The following is a 12016-nucleotide window of genomic DNA, read 5'->3' as shown; positions in this document are numbered from 1 at the left end:
TGAGACAGTCCTGTATATATAAGGTCAGCCCGCGATTCTGCTTTCTCCGCTTGTTGTGGTCTTCATAGCCCCCCCCCCCCCCCCTCTCTCTTTCTCTCTCTGTCTGCCTGCTTGTGTGCTTGTAGTGGGGGGGCAGAGGGGGACATTTAATTATGTGATTGGGAAAATTAAAACTCCAGGACAACAGAAGGGGAATACAAAGTATGGGATGCATATTTGATAATTTATATCATATAAAATATGTAATTTATATCGTTTAAAATCATGGGGGGTTCATTAGCATTTAAAGGAACAGGCACTCAAAACAGGTCACTCTGTGGAGGGCTGTTTGAAATGATCCTTGTGGTATTTTGACCAAAGTATGTTACAGACATGTCATTAAGACCCCAAGGAACCATATCAACTTGTGGTAAAATGGGCATGCTATGTCCCCTTTAAAACATCTCACCTGAGCTGTACAATGTCGACAGGTATCACACCCTCGCGTTGACGTGGTTTCCTCTGCCACAGCAAAGTTCCGCCGCAAACTTTTAAGTGTGATTGAGAGGTTTATTAAGTTTGCCCTTATTTGACCTGAATGAATCCCAGTGTCTGTTTAATGAAAAGAGTCACAGCTTTGTTAGATCCCACAGAATCTCTTCAGATGCACCTGCGACGCTTCAGGTCTCTTGCGACACAGAGAAGACACTGAAGGTGTCTGCACTTTAAAGCAAAATGTTCATGAGCACAGACGCTGAAATTAGCTGTGTTTCAATTCAGGGGCTGCGTCCTTCAGAGCCCACGGAGGGCGTTTGGTCTTGGCTTCACCGGCTTGTCCTGCCCTTACTGCCCAGCAAGCAAACTGCAGTCAGACACAAACCTTTTATTGCCCCTGTGCTTTCTAACATGAGGAGCGGCTCAGGAGGGACACGGACCAAACTAAAGAGCCAAAGTCTAAACTCTTTTAAAAGGTGATTTCTGTCATTTTAGGTCGTTCTTATCACACTGATGTTTGTGCTCATGTTTCTGATAAGTTTGGTTTTAATTTGTTATTTTATGGTAGAGAAACATCATGATTGACAGCTGAGACTGACTCCCAATCAAATCAAACAAGATGGCAGCGCCCTCATCCGGGATATTTAGGCTTCACTTTTGTACAACAGCAGGAAGTGGAGAAGCGTCATCCAATCCTTAATTGCATATGAAGGAGAAAATCCAGTTGAGAACACGCCTGGAAGAGCTCATGTTGGGGTTCAAGTCATTTGTAAGAGGGCGTCTATATGAATGCAACATAATAAGTGGCTTGGACAAAGGACACATGGGTTCGATCGTCATTGTCTGTGCTCGTCGTCAAAGGAAATCTTAAGTGGGAGCCACAAAATGATGACTCAAGACTTCGTCTCGAGCTTCATCAGAAAATAATCAACATGAAAAACAATGAAATGAATTCCACAGGGTGGAAGCAGAAATTACACTTTGACTCATGTGTCCTTTCCACTTACTGAAAACAAGATACAGAAATTTTATTTCGGGACATCCTGATAATTACCCTTATGATTAATGTGAGAGGCGTCATTGCTTCACAGCAGTTTTTGAATTGCTGCTTTGTGCTTCTGGAGCTAAAAGAAATATTAGTATCATCACTGTGTACATCAAATACATCAAATACATCAGTTTGACAGGAGGCTCTGAACGTGAATTAAAGACTCCGATAGAAAAGAAGAGCAACTTGTAAAAGTTTCATATGGACAAATCAAGAAAAGCAAAGAAACAATAATCATGCAACTGGTTATTTAATAAAACAATTCTAGAGAAATAGAATTGTTGGATATAAATATTTTGTGAAATGTCCAGTTTCTTATGCACATTATCAAAATATCAACAACTTCACAACACTAAAAATCTATATAACAATAACAAACCTCCCTCGTTTGACAGTTTCAGTACAAATTGTAGTTTTCTATAAATGATTTGTTAACATAGAAATTTTGGTACTTAAAAAATAAATAAAGATCTTCGCCCTTCGTCTTATAACAGCAGTAGTTTTTTTTTACATATATTTTGAGACCATATTTCAGTCCCGTCCTCGGTGGTACACAGAATATTTACCAATTAACGTAACTTAATTTAGAATAAAAAATTACATCTCCACCATCACATAGTTACAGGACAGAAAACTGAGCTGAACAGAAATGAAACGGGACCGAGTCCAGTTTCTCTTAGTTCCTTCTCTATCTCAACACACTGAGGATTCCTCTCTTCATTTCCACTCGTCCTTTAACGCACAGAAATCTGACAGTGTGGACTGAGTCATCTGATGAAGGTGCAGTGACGTGTGGGAGAGGACAAGCCTCAGTCGTCTGCTGCCTCACACGTCCAATAAAACACGTTTAGATCATGTGTCGTACTCACTGTTACTTTTATGTATGAGCGTAGCTACAGGTTCTGATCCCGTGTGTCTCTGTCCACGATGTGTTAATACTCTCCTTAATGTTTCTTTTAAATCCTAATAAGAAATCAACTTCTAATCAGCTTTAGGGTGTTTTATTATTTCCCAGAGACCAGCTGCAGATACAAAAGAACAGACCAGAACATTATGTATGAATCACAGGATGAAGTACTGGTCCCTCTGCAATCCAATACTGAAAATGTTAATGATGGCCTCTGTGTAGATTGGGCGTGTGGTTTGCGTTCGTACTGAACATTTAAATCACATCTGTCTTGACCAAAGAAGAATGCAGGCAGGGCTGAACGTCATGTGTCAAATTGAAGAAAAATGGCTAATAAACACAATATTGATTGTGAGTCTGCGGACGAGGAGAAAGTCTGCAGGGTAAAATAAACTTGCTTCATGTCACATCATTCTCCACAGGCAGTAATTAGTAGCTGTAACGTGACGGACATTTGATACGGCTGCAGCAGACGCTCACAAGCTTCACGCTTCTGCCTTTGTTGTTGGCAACTGTTTATGGAGCTTTTCATCACCGGCTGTCGAACAAGTCGCAGCAGGAAACCAACACTTGCCTTTTCTTGAGTCAAAGTCTAATATATAACAAATATATCAACAAGTACAGGAGTTATCTGATCACATGCATTGTTATTTAATAAATCATGCATTTTGAGAGGCCGTCACCAGATCAGCAAAACAAGTGAAAACACTTCAGCTTGTATGTCCACATTTTTCAAAGTGACAAGCAGAGTGAGGTGAAGACAAACGGGGCGAGACAATATTTGAACCTGACGACTGAGACTCAAATAATGAACACACAACAGTTATTTGAGTCCAAGTGACATTTTTTAATTGTTGGATTAAATTCACTTGAGGTTAAATTTAGATTTATAGAGCCTGACGTCCTCTTGGGTTTTTATGTTCTTTGATTGTTTTCATCAAGATCCATGAATTATTCTCTTTCGGAAATAATGAGTCCTTCCCTGATCCAAAACTCATCCTTCCACCAAGTTTCGTGGAAAGTCCGGTAGTTTTAATGGAGTTTAAGTGGAGACAATTAGTTAGTACCTAGCAATCCAATCACTTGTGCTGCCATGATTACCACACACGCATTAAACCAATTATTCAAATATGAACTGTACAACATGTCCTTAATGCCTCTTGTCCTACTTCCTTCTTTTAAAATGACATAACAAAATATTTTATTAGTCCTACATCGGGGGGGGGGAGTAAGAATAAAAAGGGAATCAGTAAGACAAAAAGCAATAAATATGTTATAAGTTACATGAGAGAAAAAAATAGTGACAATATATAATGTGAACAGCCCCCCCCTCCCCCCTCCGTCACATCTGCATCGTTGGGAATGTTGTCAGCAGAAAAGTCAGACCTGTTTTTATGTAAAAACTAACCCCGAACACCAGCCCAGACCAAGTCAGTTTCTGTTAGAGTTCCTTTCCCAACACACAGCAAATACTGCAACACACGGAACATGCTCGTGTGACAGCCGCTCAGGAGAAATCGTCCTTTTTTCTCTTTTAGAATTACACTAACGACTGAGGATTAATTTGTGGAACAGTCTGCTCTCGTGATTCACCTGCAGCAGCACTTTGGGCGTAGCTGATGGTTTGAGATGAGTCATCAAGGTGCTTTATATACTGGCACTCAATCAGAAATAACCCATTTGTTATAATCATCATGGAGGAAGACAGAGACCAGCAGAAGTAAGTCCGCACTTTACATATGATGTATTTATAATAATGTTAAGTCAACTTTCAGCCATTCATGTTTATTTTCAAGGATAACGAATTATATTATATTATTATAATATTAGTGAGACATTTAGATCTTAACTTGATGTTTTATTTTGGAATTCTTCAAGTTCTGTTCTTGTTTAAGCAGAAAATATATAATGTATGTTTCAAAATGTTTTTCTAAGCAGATGTAATCACAAATACATTCGTTATCGTTCAATTATGAAAACATTTCCCCATTATTGCAACTTGTTGATTAATTTAAATATATTGTATCATATTGTCAGGTACCAGCATTCATTTAACAATACATTAATAAACACAATACCTTATCTTTTAATGTTTTTTATTCATAACTATACTTCTTTTACTTTTATTGCATTTGTGTGTATTTATCACAATTTCCTTGATCAGCTTTTTTGACTTTGAACTCTTTGTCTTCAGCCGGGCGTGGGACACCTGTCGAGAGGTCCCCATGGTCGAAGACGAACATACGCCGTGGAAACTTATCAAACTACTCAAGATCATTTGTCTTTTGTTAGTCGCTCTGATGGTGTTCGGGTTGGCCCTCTGCAGCAAGGTTTGTTGTTTTTATAAATGTTTTAAAGTGAAATGAATGATATATATGAGCACAGCTACACACTAAAGAATTATGATTAAATATGTTGCTACATGAAGAGGAAGTGGGTCACTTACTTTGTTTATGAACAGGATTTCTGATTAAATTCTTATTTTAGAAGTGTTTTTGTACATAACGGTTAAGTTTAAATTAAATGTTGGTGTAATGAGACAACTCAGAAGCATTTCACTAAGTTACAGGCCCAGTGAATGTCTGTGGAGCAGCTGCTGATTTCACATTGACTCGATCTTTTCCTCTGTTCCACAGACGTCTTTCCTCCTCCTTGTCACTTTGGCAAATGAAGGCACACAAGTCCTGTCATCGGAGCACAAACCCGTCGCTCTGCTGTGTATCGGCTGCTCTCTCATCGCCTCCAGTGTCCTTCTACTTCTCAAAAGCCTGTGGAAGGCCTGCTACAAAACGTCAAAGATGCCAGGAAAGAAAACTATTGCTATGGTAAGACGAGAGTCAACATCTGAGAACATCATCCCTGAAGCCTCTTACAGACCCTGGCTGGTGTCAGTGTTGTTGAATTTCATCATTTCTCTTCTTCAGGTTCTGTTTTTCGAGTTTCTCGTGTCAGTGGGCGGGGCGATCCTCACCATCGTGGCGATGCCACACTTGGACATCGTGACCAACGTGATGATACTGAACGGTGTAGCCGTCCTCTCTACGCTGCTTCAGGTGAGCGCTCAGTGCAAAGCCAAGGAGAAGAACCACTACCTGCTGCCGTCCATCAGCGCCTTCCTCCTCATTCTGCTGGGTTACATCCTCTTCATTGTCCTGTACATCATGAAGGATCCTACTGACATCAAGAAGCTAATGTGGGTGGGTCTGGCTGTCGGTGCGTCCTTCTTGGTCTCCTTCAACTGGTGGGAGAACTATTTCAAATTGATCAGCAAGGACAGCAGCTCCGTCTTCCTCAAGGATATTTGTAAAGAGGCAACAAGGTGTCAGAACATCCTGCACATCCTCTCCAGCATGCTCAGGATCGGGGTGACCGCCTGTGTGCTCGGAGCCTACGTCCCTCTGGCCAAAATGGACTGGGACATCGTGACGTCCATCCCGAGCCGTGAGACCAGGGTTATAGTCATCATCATCGGGGTCCAGCTGATCTCCTCAGCGCTCTGCCACTGGTTCGCGGTTGCCGGCTGCAAGATGCACGCCCTGCGACGATGCTTCATCCTGCCTTTGTACCTGGCCTCTCTGGCTGTCATGGCTCTGCTCGTCGTCCCCGTCATCGTTTACTATCAGCAGTACAGGGTCAGTCAGAATGGAACCGCAAGCATCAACTTCACCAGCTACTGCGACGTGGTTGTGGATGGAACAAACCGCAACCTGAATGGCAGCGTGTTCCCACAGCTGGTTTTAGATGTTACACACACTCTGTGCTTCCTGGACATGTCCAAAATAACCGACATTGGCTTACTGACAGGTAACGAACCAGAGCTTTGTCTAAAGTTCAGTGCAATGTATTTTCACAGACATACAGTACATACCCAATACTTCCAGGAAAGAAGTTCCTGTAGAGGGACACATAGTTTTGTCTGCATGTCGGACAAAATGTGGAGTTCCTCTGGGCACCACGCCCTGTTCCACATACCCGAGAGCAACAGTGCTTTGCTGTGTGCAGGAGCCATTATTCCACACATGACAACCCACCCTCAAAAACCTTACATCCTGATGTAGTTGCACAGATTGATTTATTTTTAGTGCGGGAATATTTTCAGAATTTTGATCGTCCATCTATGAATCTTCCCTCAGGTTCAGCCGTGGCCTGGTGGCTCGGGCTTGTGTTGGCCACTGTCCACCTGTGGTATCTCAATGTGAATCGTATCCAGAGAACCCAGGACATATTTGTCCGGAGGCTGTACGAAGGAGCGTTTATCGAGCAGTCCTTGCTACTCAACACCCGCTTCGACATCCAGTCCAAAAACAGGAAGAAGAAGTGAGTGTTTGTGGTGCACGCGAGGGAACAGGCTCCCATCTCGTTCCATTATTACGTCAATTTGTTCGATGTCACTAATTTTCAAATATGCAAATCCTATCATGTGCAGTTTTAAGGGCTTGGAACCAGTGATGGTGTATCTGTGTGCGACCATGTGGCACGAGACCTACAATGAGATGATGAACATCATTATATCGATATTCAGGTGAGTTAACTGGAAATCATCAAGGCCCAACAGTCTCCTCATGAAGCCACATTTAAATTCAGTAGATCCGTACTTTGATCTCCCTTTTATATGATCCATGAATTATTCTCCGGTAAGACAAGGAAAACGTTGAAAAATGCAATGTTAAGTAAAGTGACAAAGAAACATCCTAGAACCACCACCTGATCCGGATCTGTACCAAAATGGAATGAGTTCTTTCCTGATCCATGCCACCTTCCTCCACCAAGTTTCGTAGCACTCTGTACAGGAGATTTTGCGTAATCTTGTTCACAAACAAAACAACATGCAAAGCTCATAGCTCCTCTGCTTGTTTCTCTGATCACTGCAGACTGGACAGGTACAGACCAAAGACAGACCCCAAGTTTGACGATTTCTCCTTCGAAGCCCACATATACTTTGATGATGCGTTCGAGGGGAGTCAAGTGCGTCGCCTCAACAAATACGCAAAGAACCTCGTGGAAATCTTGAAAGAAGTTTACGGGTAAGAGCCGGTCAACAGTAAATTTCAGTGTTAATCCCGAGAGTGATGTTTGGCAGACCACCAGAAAAACGAAATGTTCCTCTCGTTCTCTGTCCTCAGCATCTTTACAAACGTTGATGATAAGTTCTTCGTGAAGCGGCATTACTTCCCCGACCAGACGCTCATAACGACACCGTACGGAGGTCGCCTCGTCATCACCATGCCTCACGGGAACCACATCAACGTTCACTTCAAGGACAAAGACCTCATCCGCCACAGGAAGAGATGGTCTCAGGTAGGAAAATAACAAACTACAGTTAGAATTACACACATCGCATATTTAAAAATTCAGAATATTAAAATATGACATTTTTATTTCTGGCTTTCTAGGTTATGTATCTTTACTATCTCCTGGGCTGGAAACTCATGACTAAGTATCATGCCCGCTGGCAGAAGGGATGTGAAGAGAAGGAGCTGAGAGCAGAGGTCCAGGTCAGACACCAGGGAAACCTGTTTATTTTTGTTGATCTTGAACATTCATGCAGATCATTTCTAATTGAAACATGAAAGATTTTACTCTTACAATTTAAACCAAGTGAACTGTTTGTGTTCCTGCAGAAAGAGAAGCACAACACCTACATCCTGGCTTTAGATGGAGACACAGACTTCCAGCCGGCCTCTGTGATGCTGCTCATCGATCGATTGAAAATGTACCCACGTGTCGGGGCAGCATGTGGGAGGATTCACCCGACGGGATCAGGTCGGCATTTAGTAACAAAAAGAAGGATAAATTCCAACGGAGGAAATAGGAAAGATTTGAGTCAAGGTTGACCGTATCTGTATTTCCTCCGCAGGTCCTGCCGTGTGGTTCCAGAAGTTTGAGTACTCTGTCAGTCACTGGCTGCAGAAGACAGCGGAGCACGTGATTGGCTGCGTGCTGTGCAGCCCCGGCTGCTTCAGCCTGTTCAGAGCAGAGGCCCTGATGGACGACAACGTGATGAAGAGATATTCCACCAAGTCCATGGAGGCGAGCCACTACATCCAGTACGACCAAGGTAAGGGACGCTGTTAGATGGAACGTCCTGTCTGTCTGAGGTTTTCTCCGTCCTCCTCTCACACATACCTGACCTCTGCAGGTGAGGACCGCTGGCTCTGCACGCTGCTGCTGAAGCAGGGATGGAGGGTGGAGTACAACGCCGCCTCCGACGCCTACACCAACGCACCTGAAGACTTCAAAGAATTATACAACCAGGTGAGAGCTGCAGGTCAAACCCTGTTCACCAATATTTTGATGCCAACGGGATACAATCATGCTAATGTTTCTTTCCCAATGGTAGCGACGGCGATGGGGACCATCCACACTGGCCAATGTGGTGGATCTGCTGAGCTCCACCAAGACCATTTGCAAGAAGAACCCGTCCATCTCAAAACCCTTCATGTTCTACCAGCTCTTTGCCATGGTCTCAGCCATTCTGGGACCTGCCACCATCTGCCTTTTAACTGCAGGTTGGTTTTTATTTATTGCAATAAAAGCCCTTTGCTCAATGGAAAGAGCTACAAGTAAGTTCAACCCTGCGTCTGTTCTTGTTCCTCTGTGTCATCCAGCAAGTCTGTCCTTCATCTTTGAGATGCACGGCGCTGCAGCTCTGGTGATCGCTGTGATGCCTCCAGCCATCTACCTGGGTCTTTGCTTCAAGCTGAAGGCGGACACTCAGATCAATGTGGCAGCAGGTTTAAGCATCATATATGCATTCCTCATGTTGGTGGTGACGATGTCCATCATCGGTAAGTTGTGTTAGAACCGGTATAACTAATTACGTCACATGTGGAGCTACTTGATTGTGCTGCTTAAAGATGCTTTAATCCTAACATTTATTTGCGCCTTTTTTTTCTGTCAGGTGCAATGATCAAGGACAAAACCATCCTGACACCCAGCAGCATTTTTGTCATCGCCATGGCCTGCATTTATGTCATCACAGCAATATTGCATCCTCAGGAATTCCACCTTGTGTTCTACGGTTTTCTCTACATCCTCTGCATTCCCAGCGCTTACCTCCTGCTCACCATCTACACCATGGTCAACATGAACAACGTGTCCTGGGGCACCAGGGAGACGAAACCTGCCGGTGAGGCTGCCGCGCCTGAAGCGCCCACCCCGCAGTTGACAACGCAGAAAGGTGAACTTCATTAACAAGCCACTTACACTACAAATCAAGACCAATATTGTTGTTTTGATTGACTGAACTGAAGCTGTTTTTCCTCTCACAGCCAATAGCGCCTACCAGCGTGTCTCCACATGGTGGAAATGTTGTAAAAAGCCCAGACAGAGGTCTCAAGATCCGCAGCTGACTGTGAGCCAGGAGAGCATGGTCCCAGAGCCCGTACAGGCCGAGCCTCTGCCCCAAAACACCATCGTGGAAGACAACAGGATCCCAGAGGAAGAGCAGAGGTACGTTCTGAGGGTCGGACATTGATTGACATGAAAGTCTTATAAAGCGTGAGGTGATACTAATACTTTTTCTGTTTGCGTTTCAGTCTGGCAACACCTGCTTTCGACTGTCCGGGCCAAAGTAGGTTTTGACGAAAAAATCCCTGGAAGCTTATTTTTGTGTAAAATACTTTGACACATTTGCAGATGTGACGTTAACTCACACGTGTCTCGCTCTGATCTCCAGGTTGGATCACGGAACTGCAGGAGTTTTCCACTGACATGCAGCTGCTGGAGGAAAAACTGGACGAGGTGCATATGTCTCTTTTGATTGATCGGTTTCATTGAATATCACATTTTAACCTGCCTTGTCCAGGAGAGAGTGATGATGAAGGAGTTTGAGTGAATGTGTGAATATATCGGGAGAAAAACTAAAAGAAAGGTTTTCTGTGTTTTCCTGCAGGAAGAGCTGGGGTTCTGGACAGAACTGCAGGAGAAGTACCTGAAACCTCTGCCCGACGACAAAGAGAAACAGAAGAAGATGGCCAATGACCTGCGGGAGCTCAGGAACAAGGTCAGTGCCAAGACGTTAAGTGCAGCTCCCGCCTGAAACCAGAGTGCAGTCAATCCTGATACTCATCTCTTCTTTCTCATCACACACAGATCAACTTCGCCTTCTTCATGGCGAATGCCCTGTGGCTGGTGGCGACCTTCACCCTGCAGGTCTTCAACGCCGTCTTCGCCATCAGGCTCCCAAAAGTCACGCTCGACCTGGAATACACCGGAGAAGACGCGCAAATCGACCCCATCGCCTTCATGTTCATTCTGGGATTCGCCTCGTCGGTCATCATTCAGTTCTTCGCCATGATTTACCAGAGGTGACCACTTGTTTTTGTTCTCCACCTTGTGATGCTCGTGATGTTCCCACTTCCCAACTGAAATAATAATAATCTGTTTCTTTTTTGTGTTTATCCAGATTTTACACCCTGATCCATTTTGTATCCTTCCTGGACACCGAGCCCAAAGAACAAAAACCCAAAAAAACTAAATACAAGAAAGGCAAAAAGGTATTTACAACCACTACTAATACTAATCTACACGAGTCCATTGAATCTAGTAGAGTTAAAAACTTCATGGGAGCTCTGACAGGTCATGAGAGGTTTTCCCGCACAACTTATAACACTTTTATTTACTTAGGTTCACGAAGCAGTGAACCAGTGTAAGTCACTTTGCATTCACGATCATCATGTGTCCTAAATCAATTGTCATTCTTAAAATAATTAAAATTTGCTCAGAGAACACCACATGTTGAATTTACCTAATTATCGGGGCTGGTGCACCTAATTGGAAGGCAAACACTTTAATTGCTCTAAGTGGTGGAAACGTTACGTACTGATGTATTGATGTCCACCGCACCCTGCTGCCGCCGTGGCTTCGTCAGCTGCCAGCAGGTGTGGTGGTGTTTCTACTTTACCCACTAATGTTCATGCAATCTCCTCCCAGGGCTCCTCGGCCGACACCGGCTCCACCATCGACACCGGCTCCACCATCGGCTCCAGCTCCATCATGGACTCCGGCTCCACCATCGGCTCCGGCTCCACCGACGACTCCCAGGACGACTCAGATTTTGAGGAAATTGACTTTGATTCGAGTTCTTACAACGGAACTCTTGATAGAGGGACTATGGTGTGAACACAGACTCTCAGCACAAGCAAAACCTTTTTAGCACTTGGAAATTCCTGCTGTAGATAAGATTTTAAAAATGTATTTACATATACATGTTTTATTTATGTGAAGTCTACATTTATTCATGTGATTTGTTGAACCTTTGCACGAAAAGAGAAAACGACAAAGCAAAGAACAACACAACCGATTGTTATGAAGGATCTGTTCTGTTACACAGTAAATCTTTGCTGCTTCTATTTGTAATGTGAAGAGGAATGAATGAAGTTTAGTATCCGCTGACTGAAGAAAAGTCAGGGGAGTCTGGTTTATGTTTGTCCCTTATTTATTGATAATCACACTGATTTAAACTGTTTTACTGCCTTTATTGTCTAAAGATTTATTAGTGCAGTCTTCTTCTCTACTTCTGTCTGTGTAGAATAAACACGTGAGCTGAAAGTGTTTGCTGCCTTCAAAAGAGAAATCTCTTCTTT

At 43.4% G+C, this 12016-nt stretch overlaps 1 protein-coding gene across 1 annotated transcript; it reads left to right on the top strand.

Annotated features, from left to right (window-relative positions):
* Positions 1 to 4671: 4671 nt before the first annotated feature.
* LOC117770655 (chitin synthase chs-2-like) lies at positions 4672 to 11552 on the top strand. The gene is given in 21 exon segments (XM_034600308.1): positions 4672 to 4759; positions 5066 to 5254; positions 5354 to 6233; positions 6563 to 6746; positions 6856 to 6951; positions 7301 to 7453; positions 7553 to 7727; positions 7823 to 7866; positions 7930 to 8192; positions 8287 to 8487; positions 8569 to 8684; positions 8770 to 8938; positions 9038 to 9217; positions 9331 to 9609; positions 9701 to 9881; positions 9968 to 10002; positions 10108 to 10172; positions 10324 to 10434; positions 10524 to 10738; positions 10837 to 10927; positions 11364 to 11552. Coding segments are annotated over 21 exon segments (3846 nt in total). The 5' UTR covers positions 4672 to 4729.
* The last annotated feature ends 464 nt before the right edge of the window (positions 11553 to 12016 follow it).

This window comes from Hippoglossus hippoglossus, chromosome 11 (genome assembly GCF_009819705.1).
Source record: "Hippoglossus hippoglossus isolate fHipHip1 chromosome 11, fHipHip1.pri, whole genome shotgun sequence".
Classification (NCBI taxonomy): Eukaryota; Metazoa; Chordata; class Actinopteri; order Pleuronectiformes; family Pleuronectidae; genus Hippoglossus; species Hippoglossus hippoglossus.
Note: the sequence above shows the minus strand (reverse complement) of the source record. Positions and strands in the feature narration are given on the sequence as shown.